The 19,110-nt window shown below is 41.8% G+C and overlaps 1 protein-coding gene across 2 annotated transcripts in view; it reads left to right on the top strand.

Annotated features, from left to right (window-relative positions):
- NSMCE1 (NSE1 homolog, SMC5-SMC6 complex component) overlaps positions 1-16,113 on the top strand; it is a 57,982-nt gene extending 41,869 nt beyond the window's left edge. For both annotated transcript variants that reach the window (XM_082261083.1, XM_082261082.1), the window contains exons 7-8: positions 12,547-12,667; positions 15,878-16,113. In XM_082261083.1, coding sequence (XP_082117209.1) covers positions 12,547-12,667; positions 15,878-15,987 — 231 coding nt within the window. In that variant the 3' untranslated portion in view covers positions 15,988-16,113. The remainder of the gene's footprint in view (positions 1-12,546; positions 12,668-15,877) is intronic.
- Positions 16,114-19,110: the final 2,997 nt, after the last annotated feature.

Genomic DNA, 19,110 nt, shown 5'->3' with positions numbered 1-19,110 from the left:
CTGGCAAATATCCTGATTCTACTCTTCCAGGTGGCACTACACCCCAACTGTAGTAATTAAGGGAGCTACTGTACGTCTGTCAGTGAACTGAGAAAATAAAATATTTTGATAAATACAAAAAATCCTATTATTTTGTGTGTGTTTACAATATATGTGTGTGTGTGTATGTATGTATGTATATGTGTATATATATATATATATGTGTGTGTGTGTGTGTGTGTGTGTGTGTGTGTGTGTGTATATATATATGTGTATATATATATAGTATGTGACCTTTTGCCACATTTCAGGCTTCAAACATAAAGATTTAAAACTGTAATTTTTTGTGAAGAATCAACAAGTGGGACACAATCATGAAGTGGAACGAAATTTATTGGATATTTCAAACTTTAACAAATAAAAAACGGAATAACTGGGCGTGCAAAATTATTCAGCCCCTTTACTTTCAGTGCAGCAAACTCTCTCCAGAAGTTCAGTGAGGATCTCTGAATGATCCAATGTTGACCTAAATGGCTAATGATGATAAATAGAATCCACCTGTGTGTAATCAAGTCTCTGTATAAATGCACCTGCACTGGGATAGTCTCAGAGGTCCGTTTTTTAAAGCGCAGACAGCATCTTGAAGAACAAGGAACACACCAGGCAGGTCCGAGATACTGTTGTGGAGAAGTTTAAAGTCGGATTTGGATACAAAAAGATTCCCAAGCTTTAAACATCCCAAGGAGCACTGTGCAAGCGATAATATTGAAATGGAAGGAGTATCAGACCACTGCAAATCTACGAAGACCTGGCCATCCCTCTAAACTTTCAGCTCATACAAGGAGAAGACTGATCAGAGATGCAGCCAAGAGGCCCATGATCACTCTGGATGAACTGCAGAGATCTACAGCTGAGGTGGGAGACTCTGTCCATAGGACAGGGGTCTGCAACCTTTAAGACAAAAAGAGCCACTTGGACCCGTTTCCGTAGGGAAAAAAAAAAAAACTGGGAGCCGCAAAACCATTGCGACATTTAAAACAAATATAACACTGCATATATGCCCCCTTTCAATGTAGTGACCAGCGTACATGCCCCTTTCAAAGCAGTGACCAGCGTACATGCCCCCTTCAATGTAGTGACCAGCATACATGCCCCTTTCAATGGTAGTGACCAGCATACATGCCCCTTTCAATGGCGGTGACCAGCGTACATGCCCCTTTCAATGGCGGTGACCAGCGTACATGCCCCTTTCAATGGTGGTGACCAGCGTACATGCCCCTTTCAAAGCAGTGACCAGCGTACATGCCCCTTTCAATGGTGTTGACCAGCGTACATGCCCCTTTCAATGGTGGTGACCAGCGTACATGCCCCTTTCAAAGCAGTGACCAGCGTACATGCCCCTTTCAAAGCAGTGACCAGCGTACATGCCCCCTTTCAAAGCAGTGACCAGCGTACATGCCCCTTTCAATGGTGGTGACCAGCGTACATGCCCCTTTCAAAGCAGTGACCAGCGTACATGCCCCTTTCAAAGCAGTGACCAGCGTACATGCCCCCTTTCAAAGCAGTGACCAGCGTACATGCCCCTTTCAATGGTGGTGACCAGCGTACATGCCCCTTTCAAAGCAGTGACCAGCGTACATGCCCCCTTTCAAAGCAGTGACCAGCATACATGCCCCCTTTCAATGCAGAGACCAGCATGCGTGCGTGCCCCCTTCAAAGCATCACTTCACCGTGCCTGGCGTGCTGCTGACGGGAGTCGGGTCTCGGTCGGACGTCTTCTTCCTCGACCTGCATTCGCGCCGCTGCCCTCCTCTGACGGTGGGCGGGAAGGTGACGTCGGGACGGTGCGTGACTAATGCACGCACCACCCCCCACACGATGTTACCCTGGATGTCCTCTATAATTGGTCCAGCCTGGACCAATCACAGCGCCACAGTGGGGGAGTGTCGGGGCGCATTGCTATGCACACTGATGACACCCAGAAGGCCGCCAATCTGCGGCTTTGCGTGACGCACAGTGCGCCTCCTCCCCTCATCCACCCCGGGTTGCTGACCTATGCCATAGGACAACAATCAGTCGTATACTGCACAAATCTGGCCTTTATGGAAGAGTGGCAAGAAGAAAGCCATTTCTTAAAGATATCCATAAAAAGTGTTTAAAGTTTGCCACAAGCCACCTTGGAGACGCACCAAACATGTGGAAGAAGGTGCTGGTCAGATGAAACCAAAATCAAACTTTTTGGCAACAATGCAAAACTTTGTTTGGCGTAAAAGCAACACAGCTCATCACCCTGAACACACCATCCCCACTGTCAAACATGGTGGTGGCAGCATCATGGTTTGGGCCTGCTTTTCTTCAGCAGGGACAGGGAAGATGGTTAAAATTGATGGGAAGATGGATGGAGCTAAATACAGGACCATTCTGGAAGAAAACCTGATGGGAGTCTGCAAAAGACCTGAGACTGGGACGGAGATTTGTCTTCCAACAAGACAATGATCCAAAACATAAAGCAAAATCTACAATGGAATGGTTCACAAATAAACATATCCAGGTGTTAGAATGGCCAAGTCAAAGTCCAGACCTAAATCCAATCGAGAATCTGTGGAAAGAACTGAAAACTGCTGTTCACAAACGCTCTCCATCCAACCTCACTGAGCTCGAGCTGTTTTGCAAGGAGGAATGGGCAAAAATTTCAGTCTCTCGATGTGCAAAACTGATAGAGACATACCCCAAGCGACTTACAGCTGTAATCGCAGCAAAAGGTGGCGCTACAAAGTATTAACTTAAGGGGGCTGAATAATTTTGCACACTCAATTTTTCAGTTTTTTATTTGTTAAAGTTTGAAATATCCAATAAATTTCGTTCCACTTCATGATTGTGTCCCACTTGTTGATTCTTCACAAAAAATGACAGTTTTATATCTTTGTTTGAAGCCTGAAATGTGGCAAAAGGTCGCAAAGTTCAAGGGGGCCGAATACTTTCGCAAGGCACTGTGTGTGTGTGTGTGTGTGTGTGTGTATGTATATATGTATATATGTATGTATATATATATATATATATATATATATATATATATATTACAGTACACACACCAAAAGCTTGGACACACCTTCTCATTCAAAGAATTTTCTTTATTTTTAGGACTATGAAAATTGTAGTCACACTTACAGAGGTAGTCATCTGAAATGGTTTTCACTTCACAGGTGTGCCCTGTCAGGTTTAATAAGTGTGATTTCTTGCCTTATAAATGGGGTTGGGACCATCAGTGTTGTGCAGAAGTCAGGTGGATACACAGCTGATAATCCTACTGAATAGACTTGGGGCTCTTTCACACACTCCGTCCGCTGGACGGAGTCCGTTTTTCTCAGCGGGGGATCGAGCCGCTGATCCCCCGCTGAGCAGCAGGAGGACAGCTGTGTCTCCGCGCTGTGTGCGGAGACACAGCTGACAGTTCCTCATGCATCTCTATGCGGGAAATCGGATGTCATTGGACCGTCAGTCCGTCCTCACCCGATCCCATCCGATCCGATCTGCTGGACGGATGGAAAATAGGGTTTCCATCCGTCCAGATTTGACGGATCGGATCGGGTAGGATGTCGCGGACATGTCTCCGCTGACATCCGATGCCCCATAGGAATGCATGGGGGGACCGTTCAGATCCGCCAAAAAAACGTACAGGCGGATCTGAATGGTCCGCCTGTGTGAAAGGGGCCTTAGAATTTGTATTATGGCAAGAAAAAAGCAGCTAAGTACAGGAAAACGAGTGGCCATCATTACTTTAAGAAATGAAGGTCAGTCAGTCCGAAAAATTGGGAAAACTTTGAAAGTGTCCCCAAGTGCAGTCACAAAAACCATCAAGCGCTACAAAGAAACTGGCTCACATGCGGACCGCCCCAGGAAAGGAAGACCAAGAGTCACCTCTGCTGCGGAGGATAAGTTCATCCAAGTCACCAGCCTCAGAAATCGCAGGTTAACAGCAGCTCAGATTAGAGACCAGGTCAATGGCACACGGAGTTCTAGCAGCAGACACATCTCTAGAACAACTGTTAAGAGGAGACTGTGTGAATCAGGCCTTCATGGTAGAATATTTGCTAGGAAACCACTGCTAAAAGGCAACAAGCAGAAGAGACTTGTTTGGGCTAAAGAACACAAGGAATGGACATTAGACCAGTGGAAATCTGTGCTTTGGTCTGATGAGTCCAAATTTGAGATCTTTGTTTCCAACCACCGTGTCTTTGTCCGACGCAGAAAAGGTGAACGGATGGACTCTACATGCCTGGTTTCCCCCCGTGAAGCATGGAGGAGGAGGTGTGATGGTGTGGGGGTGCTTTGCTGGTGACACTGTTAGAGATTTATTCAAAATTGAAGGCATACTGAACCAGCATGGCTACCATAGCATTTTGCAGCGGCATGCTGTTCCATCCGGTTTGCGTTTAGTTGGACCATCATTTATTTTTCAACAGGACAATGACCCTAAACACACCTCCAGGCTGTGTAAGGGCTATTTGACCAAGAAGAAGAGTGATGGGGTACTGCGCCAGATGACCTGGCCTCCACAGTCACCGGACCTGAACCCAATCGAGATGGTTTGGGGTGAGCTGGACCGCAGAGTGAAGGCAAAAGGGCCATCAAGTGCTAAGCATCTCTGGGAACTCCTTCAAGACTGTTGGAAGACCATTTCAGGTGACTACCTCTTGAAGTGTGACTCTACAATTTTAATAGTCATGAAAATAAAACTCATTGAATGAGAAGGTGTGTCTGTACTGTGTGTGTGTGTGTATGTATGTATATGTATATGTGTGTGTATATATATATATATATATATATAAGTGTGTATATATATAATTAAACAAATTGTGTTTTTACCTTTTCACTGCGGTACGTACAGTATACAGTCCTGGCATTCTTCCGTCTGCTGTAAAAAGCTCATGGTCACTTCAGGGAACATGAGCTTATAGCACAATTGCTCAGCACACTCTTTTGAACAAACCAATAGCTCTGATTAGCGAAATGTATAATATGGCGATTGGTATCGGCGCTACCTTACAGTATGAAAACGTGACTACCCCAAAGTGTAAGTGAAGATATATAAGGGTGTCAACAGAAAATGTTTATTTGTGAGGAAATAAAATGAGATAAACAATACGTGTGTGTTTATTAAGTTTCAAATAAAAAACAAATATAGTGATACATGTGCAATATGCATATCGAAAACGGTGGAAAAAAATATATAATGGGGGGGGGGGGGGCGGGGGGTGTTCCCACAACCACAAGTGTTATATCAGGTATAAACTTATTCCTGATATATTTGTGCCACACAAGTATTGAAAAATAAACAGGTGCTGCTGTGCAGAGTTCGAAAATGATCACAACCACAAGTGTTATATCAGGACTTCCCTGATATATGTGCCACACATGTGCTAAAAATAGGCAAAAGCTACTGTGCAGAGTCCAAAGAGTCCACTAGGTGGCGTCTGCAATACGACCTGTGTAGCTGTATGGGGGGTCTCTTCTCCGTATTTGGGGGAGCACTTCCGAGCCGATGGTCTGGTGCCCTAAATGCTCATAACGAAAGAAGGCCCCAAAGTGAATAGATAATCCATACAATAACGGCAAAAAAGCGCAGTACACTCACTGTTAAGATGATCTGGATCAGAGTAGACAAAAAACAGTCCGCGCCGGGATGCTTCCGCGTTCCACGGCCGACAACCGGAAGTGACGTTGCACGTTCTAGACTCCGCCCTACGCGTTTCGTCAGAGGGACGTCAACTGGAGCGGCGTCAACTAAGCGTACTCCCGGACTTTTTATAGCCGCCCGTATCCAAGCAACGGAGGGGACGGGCCGACACCGTCATCTTGTTACACCCTCTCCGGAGGCCATATTGCTCCACCACAGGCTTCAATGCAAGGATATGCAGGGGAACGGCCATATTCTCATCATCTCCGATCGATAGCTATAACCGAGTGTAATGCGATTCTGTTTGCCAGACATATTTTTTCAAAAAATTCTTTTATTAATGACAACAATTCTAAAAACAAAATCTCAAAGAAACAACCTCCAAGATAGAGATTGACATTTTGAGAAATCTCATGAAAAAAATATATAAAAAAAGAAATGAAAAAAAGAGAAAAAATATATGATATAAAGGTCAGATGTAGCATAATCTTATTTAGACCAAAATGTGGAACCCCAAAAAAAGGGGGAAAAAAATAGTATGTGAAAGAAAAATAAAAATGAGTAAATATATTCCAACGAATATTTGTATTCAAAGAACCCGATGTATATCGGGAGGAAGGACACAGGAAACAAAAAAAACAAAACAAAAAGTGATCCCTAATTGCATTGGAAGAAGGTGATGTATTGGATGGTGGTGAGGAAAAAATACTATCGGGACCAAAGTGAAGAAACAACTTAAGATTAAAAACAGAAATGGGTGATTTGTGAAAAGTGATGCTGGATGAGAAGGTTAAAGTGCATAAAAATATTACTTTACGTAAAAGAAACAATCAAAGATATGAAGGAAATTTTTTCGGTAGTTGTGTCATCATGATATTTGTATTATTCTAGAACCAAAAATGATGCTGGATGAGAAGAGCTAATTTATTTCCCACTATAAAGTTAAAAAACTTTTTTGTAAAAAGCAACCCAAATAACATACCAAGGGTAAAAACTAGATAAAATCAATATTATGTTATATAAATGTAAAAAATTATTATAGCAACAGGGTTAGACGTAAAATTTCCCGTACCCATCACATATCATGATGGTGTTGGATAAGGAGGTAAAATATTTCAAAAGTGGAGGAACTCCTATAAAATAGGCTTTAATTAGACTGATGCTGGATGAGAAAGATGGGACAAATTCTAAAATTGTTTAAAACATATAAAAATCACAAAAAATAAAAAAATAAAAATTAAAAATTAAAAGGAAGTAAAAATAAAAAATATATAAAAACCGACCAGGGAGATATTTGAGATAAAATCCCAATCCTAAAAAAACCCCATATTAAAAGTGTAAAAAAAGGGGAAGAGGTTTTTTAATAAAAAGGGAAGGGATTTTATTTAAAACGAAGCATCTAAGAACCTTAAAAGGGATGTTAAACGAGGAAAGCTTATGTGTCTGTGATGAAACAATTCAAGTCTATATCCGCATTTAACCCTTCCGGACGGAGAGATCTCATCATGTAAATCCACTTGGTTTCATTACGTGAAACCAATCTTCGTTTGTTACTGCCCCTCCAATCTCCTTTTATCCTATCTATCGCATAAAAAGTGAGTCCGGAGGGGTCTTTAGCATGTACCTCTTTAAAATGTCTCGACAGGGTATGTTTTTCAAAGCCCTTTTTGATATTCTTGATGTGCTCACGTATTCTCACGTACAACTGGCGGGTAGTTCTCCCAATATACTGTAAACGGCAAGGACACTCTATGACATATGTGACATAAGAGCTCATGCAGGTGATGGTGTCCTTGATCCTGAACTTTTCTCCTGTAGTGTTTGATTTGAAATGGGTGATTTTTCTGGGTTGTTTTCTATTTGTCCTACATGGTAGACACTTCTTACATCTAAAAAAACCATTGATGCTGGTGGGAAGGGTGATCTGTTTTGGGGGGTTGATGACATTTTTAACCAGTCTGTCTCTTAGTGTGGGGGCTCTTCTATATATAAAGGATGGTTTTTTTGGCAGGATCTTTTTGAGTGTTTGATCCGCTGTAAGGATAGGCCAATGCTTTCTTATTATTTTCTCGACTTCCTTATGTTGCCTATTGAAGCCAGTGATAAAGGCAAATTCGTAATTGTTTTTTCTTTCTTTCTTCTCTTTATCCTTGATGAGTTCTTCTCTATTCATGTTCCTTACTATTTCCTTGAGGTTCTTTAGTTCCTTTTTGTTATACCCCTTTTCTATAAATCTTTCAATAAGGAGATCAGCCTGTATGTCATAGTCTCGAGCATTACTACAGTTCCTACGAATCCGTAATAATTGCCCCTTAGGGATGTTCCCCAACCATTGCGGGTGATGACAACTTCTTTTAGGAATGTAACCGTTTTTATCAGTTTTTTTAAAAAAAGTCTTGCTAAATATCTTTCCATCTTGTTTAAATAGTTCCAGGTCCAGGTATGCTATTTGTTGTCTGTCCCAGTTCCCTGTGAACGTTATTCCATATCTGTTTCCGCTAATCTCATCAAAGAAGTTTTGTAAGCTTTCTTCATCCCCTCGCCATACTAGGATGATATCATCTATATACCTTTTGTAATATTTCAGATTGGGTCTATCCACACTGAAGACCTGTTCCTCTTCCCATTTCTGCATGAAAATATTGGCGACGCTTGGTGCGTATTTGGCTCCCATTGCCACACCCTTTATCTGCTCGTAGTATTTACCCTTGTACCAGAAGTAATTTGAGTTCATAGTCATTTTAAGACCTTCAAGGATAAAGTGCATTTGTGCTTGTCTGAGGTCAGTATATTTATGTAGCGCCCAGTCAACACTATCTAACCCATCGCTCTGTATGATGTTCGTATACAAAGAATTTACGTCTATGGTTACTAGAATGTCTTCTTCTGTGACAGTTATATTCTGAATTTCATGGAGTAACTGTTTGCTATCTCTGAGGTACGATCTTCCTTTTGGTACTAGGGGTTGTAGGAATTTGTCCAGATATTCCCCCAGACGTGAATGCACAGAATTTATACCACTTACTATCGGGCGCCCTGGAGGCTTCTTTTCATCTTTGTGGATCTTCGGTAGGAAATAGATTACCGGTGTTCTGGCTGCTTCCAATTGGAGATATTCTGCCTCTTTATTGTTTAAAATTCCCATTCTCTTTCCTTTTGAAATAAAATCTTTTAAAACCTTTTGTAACTTCATCTTGGGATTTCCTGGTAGTTTTTTGTACGTGTCTTCTGCATTTATCAGTCTTTCAAGTTCCTCCTCATAATCTTTCTGGTTTAAAATGACTAGACCGCCCCCTTTGTCTGCTGGTCTGATTATGATCCCTTTTCTCTTTTCCAGTTTTCTTATAGTGTCCCATATATTCTGTTCCTTCCTTCTTTGGATTTTTAAATTCCTAATTTCGTCCTCTACCATTCTTTTAAAAACTTCTAGATTTTTGTTTTGTGGGTTTTTGGGATTAAAAGTGGACTTGTTCTTTAAAAGAGTATGTTTAAATTTGGTTGTTGTTAGAGGGGTATTCTTGTTCTTCTTAATTTCGAAGAAATCCATCCAATACATCACCTTCTTCCAATGCAATTAGGGATCACTTTTTGTTTTGTTTTTTTTGTTTCCTGTGTCCTTCCTCCCGATATACATCGGGTTCTTTGAATACAAATATTCGTTGGAATATATTTACTCATTTTTATTTTTCTTTCACATACTATTTTTTTCCCCCTTTTTTTGGGGTTCCACATTTTGGTCTAAATAAGATTATGCTACATCTGACCTTTATATCATATATTTTTTCTCTTTTTTTCATTTCTTTTTTTATATATTTTTTTCATGAGATTTCTCAAAATGTCAATCTCTATCTTGGAGGTTGTTTCTTTGAGATTTTGTTTTTAGAATTGTTGTCATTAATAAAAGAATTTTTTGAAAAAATATGTCTGGCAAACAGAATCGCATTACACTCGGTTATAGCTATCGATCGGAGATGATGAGAATATGGCCGTTCCCCTGCATATCCTTGCATTGAAGCCTGTGGTGGAGCAATATGGCCTCCGGAGAGGGTGTAACAAGATGACGGTGTCGGCCCGTCCCCTCCGTTGCTTGGATACGGGCGGCTATAAAAAGTCCGGGAGTACGCTTAGTTGACGCCGCTCCAGTTGACGTCCCTCTGACGAAACGCGTAGGGCGGAGTCTAGAACGTGCAACGTCACTTCCGGTTGTCGGCCGTGGAACGCGGAAGCATCCCGGCGCGGACTGTTTTTTGTCTACTCTGATCCAGATCATCTTAACAGTGAGTGTACTGCGCTTTTTTGCCGTTATTGTATGGATTATCTATTCACTTTGGGGCCTTCTTTCGTTATGAGCATTTAGGGCACCAGACCATCGGCTCGGAAGTGCTCCCCCAAATACGGAGAAGAGACCCCCCATACAGCTACACAGGTCGTATTGCAGACGCCACCTAGTGGACTCTTTGGACTCTGCACAGTAGCTTTTGCCTATTTTTAGCACATGTGTGGCACATATATCAGGGAAGTCCTGATATAACACTTGTGGTTGTGATCATTTTCGAACTCTGCACAGCAGCACCTGTTTATTTTTCAATACTTGTGTGGCACAAATATATCAGGAATAAGTTTATACCTGATATAACACTTGTGGTTGTGGGAACACCCCCCGCCCCCCCCCCCCCCCCCATTATATATTTTTTTCCACCGTTTTCGATATGCATATTGCACATGTATCACTATATTTGTTTTTTATTTGAAACTTAATAAACACACACGTATTGTTTATCTCATTTTATTTCCTCACAAATAAACATTTTCTGTTGACACCCTTATATATCTTCACTTACACTTTGGGGTAGTCACGTTTTCATACTGTAAGGTAGCGCCGATACCAATCGCCATATTATACATTTCACTTTCACCCTTGCACTTAAGGGTTGATTGGTGGCAGCTCACACCTTCTATTTATTTATCTATCTGTCCCCTCATATATCTTTAATCCATAGCGCTGGTCATCCTCCCCTTACCGTACAGCTCTGATTAGCGGTTAACAACCTGCCATCCCTCTGCTCCCTGGCCCTCCACATCCCTGCCACACTGGCTGCTAAAATGCACCCCCCCCCCCCATTCTTGTCCTCTTCCTCTGCTTCGCCTATGCCCTGCAGCACCGATCCTCCGCCACAGCACTGCTCCCACATCACCATGCTCTTTCAGAAAATCTATGGTTTGGGGGCCTTTTACAAACTCTAAAAGCTGTAAGGGAAAAAAAAGAAATCTATGGAAGAATTGCAAGAACGGTCTAGCCACGTGAGTTTAACCCTTTCACACTGACATAACATATATATTTGGCCTCATTGGACTGGACTTTTTCCCATGGGGCCTCATATATGCATATCTGTCTTTGTGCTTGGAGCATTACGCACAGCACAGAGACCAGGGTCTCACCGAGAGCCCAGAGTTCCACACTGACGATTGGGGTTCCGGGTCACCTGATCACTGTGGCAGCCTCTGATGGCTACCACAGTGATCAGTCAGTGTGAAGCTGGCCCCTGTGTTTCTCTCTCTGTGAATGCTGGAGAGGAAATATACATTGTATCTTTCTCTCTCCTTGCAGAGAGAGAAAAAAGTGTGTGTAAAAGAAAAAAAATAAAAATAAAAAATAAAGGAAAAATATCTAGGTCAGGGTTAGTGTTTGGGTCAAAGGTCACGGTCAGTTTATTTTGGGCAGGATTTAAAAAAAAAATTGTTATGCATTTTTTAAATTGGTGTCAGTGTGTTTTAGGTAGGAAAAAAAAAAAAGACGCAAAATGCGCACTATTGTTTCTGGGCTGTACTATGGGTACAAACCATAAATAACATACATACCGTATATACTCGAGTATAAGCCGACCCGAATATAAGCCGAGGCACCTAATTTTACCACAAAAAAGTGGGAAAACTTATTGACTGGAGTATAAGCCTAGGGTGGGAAATGCAGCAGCTACTGGACCACCACGAGACACAAAACAGGGGCTGTGGGCATGGTACAGGAGATGCAGGGCTGTGGGCATGGTACAAGAGATGGTACGGGCATGGTACAGGTGATAGTACGGGCATGGCACAGGTGATGGTACAGGCATGGCACAGGCATAGCACAGATGGTGTGGGCATGGTACAGGAGAATGTCCTGTACTATGCCCGCAGCACTGCATGAGGAAATGCAGGGGCTGCAGAGGAGTTTCACTTAACCTGTCGGTGAGGCGCCCTACATTTAAAAATGGCGCCACCCGGCGCCAACACGTCACTGCGCAGGGCACCGGGCAGCGCCATTTTTAAAAGGTAAGTGAGACTGTGAGTTTGAGTATAAGCCGAGGGGGGCTTTTTCAGCATAAAAAACATGCTGAAAAACTTGGCTTATATTCGAGTATTTACGGTATGTGGTATGGCTGCAATCATTAGGAGCAGGAGAATTTATTTTGGGTTGTTTTTTTGATGGTAGGTTATGGTAATGACAAGCAATATACAGCAACATTTTTAAAACATATTTTTTTTACTATTTTGGACCATTTTTACTTTGATGAAAAAAAAAAAAAAAATCAGGTCCTATCCATAACCATTTACAACCAAGTTAAAGCCCAATTTGTCCTGAAAAAAAAAAAAAAAAACAAGGTATAATCCAGCACAACAAAGTTGTGATATGTACGGTTTTACTAACCCGTCAAAGTTGCAAAATTTTGCTTAGGCATTAATATTTGTTTTACGCTTAGCTGTGAAGGGGATAAAAGTGGAGTGTGTTTGGCCAGGCAGTGAAAGGATTAAAGTGCAATAAATAGTGACGTCATTACAAATACAATAGCCCACAAAGAATGCACCTGAAAACTGCAATTCTTGCTTTATATTATCATTTGTGTGCTTAGGGACACATTTGTGAAAACTGTGGTATCAAGATTCACCTGACATGTGTGGAAAAGTATTTCAGAGGACAGTCGGTGCCAAGATGCCCTCAGTGTACAGAGCAATGGATGCTAGAAATTCCAAGTATGTTAATTTAATTTTTATTGTGCTTTAAAAGTACCTTCTAGTAAAAAATTGAAGCATAAAACTTCACTTATGCCTCGTACACACGTACCGATCGTCGGCCGACCGATCGGCCGTCTTTTGTCCAGGGCTGTCCTGTCCGCTGAAAAGTGCAAAAGACTGCACACGAATTTTGTCGGCCAACAACAGCCGACTGCAGAAGTGATGTCATGTGATGGTTAACTTTCCCTGTGTTTTTTCTTCTCTGAGCATGCCCAGTCTTGCAAATCTGCTGATTGTCGGCCGAATTCTGTACTGACTGGCGAACAATCGGCCGTTCTGGTGTTGGCCAACAAAAATTTTAATGCCTGCACGATAGACTCTTTTCGGCCGAAAGTGCGCTGTCGGAAGCATCATACTAAAAAGCCTACAATCGGTCGTCGGCCGAATATTTACAGCCGACAATCGGTACGTGTGTATGGGGCATTAGTGAATACATTGAAACTGTGCTGACTTAAATCATCAAATCATTAGCAAGCAAAAATTTTGTTCTTTATTTTTTCTGCACATGATTGAATATTCCTTGAAGGGTTACATTTCATGTAGCTTCAAATCATTTACTAAGCTAAGTGAAAAATCACATTGCATGTAATAAATCAACCCAGTGTAGATCGACTTAATCTACAACCACCCTGCTCATACTTGGATTGAAATTCAGCTGGTCTCTGCTGAGCCGGCTAAAATTCGATCCATGTGTGGCTGGCTTCAGACTGAGATTCTTGTTTGAATTATTGTTTTGCTGACAGGGTCTCTGTAAAAGAAGAAAACTGATTTAGAGACACAGTATTGTGATTTGTCATTTTAAAAACAACCTATCTATGCCTTGTATTATATAATGATTTAGATATTTACACAGGATAGTTCTCTTCAGTGTATTTTCATAAGTAGTTTGAGTATATTCATTCCCTTTGTCAAAGGTTGTAGTGCAATGCGATTTAAAAAAAAAAAAGAAAAAGGTGCCCGCACTTCTTTTGTGCAATTGTTGTCATGCATAGGACAGCCCAGTGAAATGAATGAGCTATCCTAAACGCAATGCACCTAAATATTCAAAAACGCAGAGACCTACAATAGGAAAAAAGATTGCAGCATTGTATCAGATTGCTTGCACATTTTTCCATTTTACCTGGTCTGAGGTACATAAATACAGCATATGGAGATATTTTATTACAGATTTAATTACCTTTCGTCTGACTACGTTTTTTTTTCCTCAGAAAATCTACATTTATATTGTGTGATCTGCATGCTCCCAGCAGTCATACTTCATAAAGAATATTAGATCTGTGTGTGGCTAGTAGCATATCAGTGGTAGTGGGACCATCTGGTTCAACAAAGTGGTGCCATACAGTGACTGCACTCTTATCAGATGCAGTCACTGTTCAGGTACTATACTACAACCATGGGTAATGCAACTTTCTGAATGCAATAACCAGCACGAGAGATTCCTGAATTTATGCTGTTAAGCATTTTATGGCCAGTTTAAACCTGAAGTTTAGCTTACAAAAAAAAAAAAAAACCCTACAGCTGTTAGTCACATCACTTTCCTGTAATGAACATTGTGCAGGCAGCGGAAACTTAGAGAAATCTTCACTGCAGGGATGTCTGTCCTCTTCCTGTCTCTGGACTTCTGGAACTGCAATAGTTAACAGCTTTCAGTCTTCTGGAAGACCAGCATATGGCTGATCTGACAGGGACACGCCCCTCTTTCCTCTTCCTTCATTGAGAAAATGTAATTATTGTTTACACTGGTTGTAACCTGATCTGTGATTGGGGGAGAGTCTGATTAGTCGCAGGATTCTCTCTCCCATTCACAGATCATCTTACAAGCAGTGTAATCATAGAAAGAGAACTTTTCTCATTGGAGAAGAAAGGAGGAGGACGACCATCTGTACTGCTTTTCGGCCTGAAGTGCTGAAATTGTTACCCATTGCAGCGCTAGCAGTTCAAAAAGAAATTCAGAAATAGGACAGGCATCCCTGCAGTGAAGATTTCTTCAAGATCCAACATGCATGTCCAAGAGTCTTTTAAAAGTAGCCATACTCCCCGCAGCTACCACCAATTGTGGAAGAGAGTTCCACATTCTCTCCACCCTTACAGTGAAGAACCCCTTTTGCAGCTTAAGGTTAAACCGCCTCTCCTCTAATCTCATTGTGTGGCCACATGTCCTCTTGCATTCCTTGAAACTAAATATTTTTTTACCTATGGTGGGATCGCCATTAAGGTATCTGTAAATCTCTATCATGTCCCCTCTCCAAGGAGAATAAATTAAGCACTTGTAATCGCTCCTCGTAATTACGTTTCTCCAATCCCCCAATTATTTTAGCTGCCCTTCTTTCGACTCTCTCCAGTTCCAGCACATCCTTTCTGAGGATTGGCGACCAGAACTGGACAGAATACTCCAGATGTGGTAGGATTCTGGCTTTGTCTCTGGAGTATATGCCCTTCCTTATGCATGCTAATAGTTTGCTGGCTTTAACAGCTGCAGCTTGACATTGCATGCTATTACTTCGTCTATCTGCTACTAGAACCCCCAAATCCTTTTCCATCCTGGATTCCCCCAGAGGTTCCCCCCAGAGCATAATTTGCGTTTTTGTTTTTTCCCTCCCAAGTGCAATACCTTACACTTCTGTACATCTAATTTGCCACGTAGTTGCCCACTCTGTAATTTTGTTCAGGTCATTCTATAAGATTTCTATATCTTGATGAAAAGTTATTGCCCTGCATATCTTTGTGTCATCCATGAAAAACTGAGATTGAGCTACTGATTTCGTCCTGTTAATGATAAATAAAATGAACAAAATTGGTCCCAGGACTGAGCCTTGGGGGACCCCACTTACCACTCCAGACCACTCTGCGTATGCGTTATTTATCACCACCCTTTGGACATGCCCATGTAACCAGTTTTCTTTCCAAGAACAAACCTTTTGGTCGATCCCTGCAGACCTTAGTTTGTATATTAAGTGTTTGTGGGGAACTGTGTCGTATGTTAGCAAAATCCAGGTACACCACATCCACAGGTCTCCCCCCTTTCTAGCTCACAGCTCACCTCCTCGTAAAAAGTTAACAGTTGCTGTGGATTACTACAGACTATATTTCTTTTTTGCACTCTAATACCAAAATACTACAGTAATAATATTTTTGTTTTACATAACGGGAATATTCTGTGTTTGATAGCATTTTCACAGGCCAGTTCTGAAACACCATCCACTTCCCAGGTGCCTAGAGTGGAAGAAGGGAGAAGAAATGTTTCAACAGCATCCACTAGGACAAGACGACGTGTATAACTCAAAAATGATTTGTGGTTTTGATTTTGTAAATATGTAATTTTGTGCTTTCATACAGTTTTGTGTATTTGTTTTTTTTAGTTCAGTCCTGGGCAGTCTTCTACAAATAATCTGTGGACTGCACAAACTTTGAATGTTCGGATTATTCACCAAGGCCTTAGAAACATTTAGGCTGCATTCACATGTCAGCGTTTGGATCGCGGGCAGAATTGCCGCGATTCCGCCCGCGATCCGGAGATTATTGCAAATTGCGGGACGCCTGTGCGTTGCCCATGATTTGCAATAGCCCCCCAAACGCTGAGCGATGTTGCCGCGATTTCTGCCTGCCGAATCGAGGTAACATCACGCAAAAAAAATCGCGGGACGCAATACACTCCAAAGAAGCTCTTGTACTTTTTTGGGCGTAATGCGTCCCGCAATTTTTTTTTTGCGCGATGTTACCGCGATTTGGCAGGCGGAAATCGCGGCAACATTGCTCAGTGTTTGGGGGGCTATTGAAAATCACGGGCAACGCACAGGCGTCCCGCGATTTGCAATAATCTCCGGATCGCGGGCGGAATCGCGCCGCGATCCATACGCTGACATGTGAACGGAGCCTTAAAGCAACCCTTTCCTTTTCCAGTGTTTACAGAAAGTGCTGCCAAATACAAACTATTTTGCTTATCAACAAAAACTGTGTATAATCTGTGAATAGAAATACTTCTCCGGTCTATCCCCCGAGGCCCTGTTATTACCCCATTAGGCACCACAATTTGTTTCTCACTTAGAATAGAGAAGGTGAAGCCAGGCTGTTAATCACAGCATATACATCCCAAACACCTGTATTCACCTGTGACAGTCACATGTCACTGCTTTTTGCATGTTGGTAACTAGGGGGGAGTGGTTATAGGTGGAACATCCCTGTTTAGTCCTGTTAAGCTGCGTGTTTCAGGGAAAAAGAGGAGTTTAGTTTGGACCAGATTATGTAGGCACCAGTATTCTTGTGGAATGGAAACGTTTGGGCAGCTGTCTAGAAACCCATGTAAGACTCTAGCTGTAGGTTGAATATAGATGATAAAGGGATTCTTAGAGGATTGATATAATGGAGCTGCCAATGCTGCCTTTTTTGGGGGACCACACAATTTATTCTTTTTTTTTTTTTTCTTTAGTAGGTTTTTAAAAAACATCAGCGCTGTCAGAAGCTTACTAAGAGCTTATTTAAAGCTAAAGTTAGCTTACTAAGAGCTTATTTAAAGTTAAAGTTAGGAAGTGAGAACATATTGTAACTTCTGGTTTTAAAGAATAATTTTGCAGGTTATTTCTGCATGTTGAAAATCAATGACTGCACTTGTGTTTATTTGTGCACTACAAGCCACTTTGTTCTGTTCTGCATTATGCTTGATGTTCTCTGATCTCTTTAAGACCAAAAATTGAAAAATGTTAAGAACCTTGTTCATTTCAATTAAAAACTTTGATCGAAAAAAAACTACAGCTGGGGCTTCCATTAATGTCTCTATTCTGCACTCCTTGAATGAAGTCTAAAGCTTAGACAGTTAAATATCTCAAGCATTTAATGAGTAACTAAGAGTACTGTCTGGGTGATTTTATGTACATTGCAGGTATTTTAACAAACTTTGTTGCAGATTCCCTGCCTTTTGTTATTCTGAAGAAATATCTGTTTGTTTGTGTCCATGTGCAAAGTGAATCTGTATGGGAGTGATTTTATGTTCATCAATCTGCTGCTGCACTTGCAGGGCTCTAATTAGAAAATTGGCTAGGTCTGCATCCCTTTTAGACGTGATTTCCATTTGGGAGTATCTCACCAAAAATGACCTTTCCTCTTTCGTTCATTGACGGACACAGCTCCTGATTCTTCTTAACCATTGGGTTATACTGCCCCCTACAGGAGGCAGGAAAAAGCTTCACTACGCCTATGGGCAGTCCCAGGGGGTATATACCCACTCTCAGCTATAAGCGCTCTGTTTTTTTTCTCTTACGTCCTCTGACAGACGCAGCCACTTCATAGTTTCCTCACAAATGGTAATGTGCCCTCTACAGGAGTAAGACTAGGCAATGAAACTATTAGAAAAACTTTTCACTAGACACACCCTTAGGGGCTGTCCCCTCAGACATTACCCCAGACACATTGTGCTCACTAATCAGTTTCTTGCTGCCTAGTGTTAGGAGTAGGACTTGGGTTTCCCTGCTGGGACTCCGGTCTCAGTCTTTTATTTTCTTTGAGAAATGTTTAAGTTTAACCACTTACCGACCGCCCATCTTCGTTTTACGTCGGTACTTTGATGCTAAATACCGGGATTATGGCAGCTGATGGCTGACATAACCCCGGTATTTTTAAAAATGGCGGGCGATCGGCTTTCAGGTAAGGGTAGTCCCAGCGGCGGATTCGCCACGGGATCACCCTTACAGTGCGACGGAAGAGGTCCCCCCTCCCACCACGTCCCGGCCGTTTTCCCCGCTTACCGGACCCGCCGGCAGCGGGGAAAACGATCCAGTCCCAGATCCTCTTAGACAGGAAATCGAGTGAGGGCAAGATGGCCATCACTCGAATCTATGGTCTTGGAGGACCGGAGCGATGTCAAACGTCGTTGCTTAGCAACCGGCTTAAAGAGCCGTGTTTTTTTTGTGTCCTTGTGAGATTTGAGGACTTTGTGACCCCAGATCTCACAATAAAGAGGTCCTGTCATGGCTATTTCTATTACAAGGAATAAAAATGATCACATTTTTTTTTTTTTTTTTTTAAAAACTGTGTAAAAATCAAAAATAATAAATAAAATAAATAGGGGGGAAAAAAATTAAAGCGCCCTGTCCCCGTTAGCTCGCACGCAGAAGGTCCTGCCTACATATGTAAACGGTGTTCAAACCACACATGTGAGGTATAGCCTCGATCGTTGGAGCGAGAGCAATAATTTAAACCCTAGCCCTACTCTGTAACTCTAAGCTGATAACCTATATACATTTTTAAAATGTCGCCTATGGAAAAGTACCAAAGTTTGTCCATTCGGCGAGCGTGCTCAATTTTGAAGCATGACATGTTGGGTATCTATTTATTCGGCGTAACATTATCTTTCACATTATGAAAAAAATTGAGCTAACTTTACTTCTTATTTTTTTATTCAAAAAAGT

This window comes from Pelophylax lessonae, assembly GCF_965119305.1.
Source record: "Pelophylax lessonae genome assembly, chromosome: 6".
Taxonomy (NCBI): Eukaryota; Metazoa; Chordata; class Amphibia; order Anura; family Ranidae; genus Pelophylax; species Pelophylax lessonae.
The sequence above is the reverse complement of the archived record's forward strand: the minus strand, read 5'-3'. Positions and strand labels throughout refer to the sequence as shown.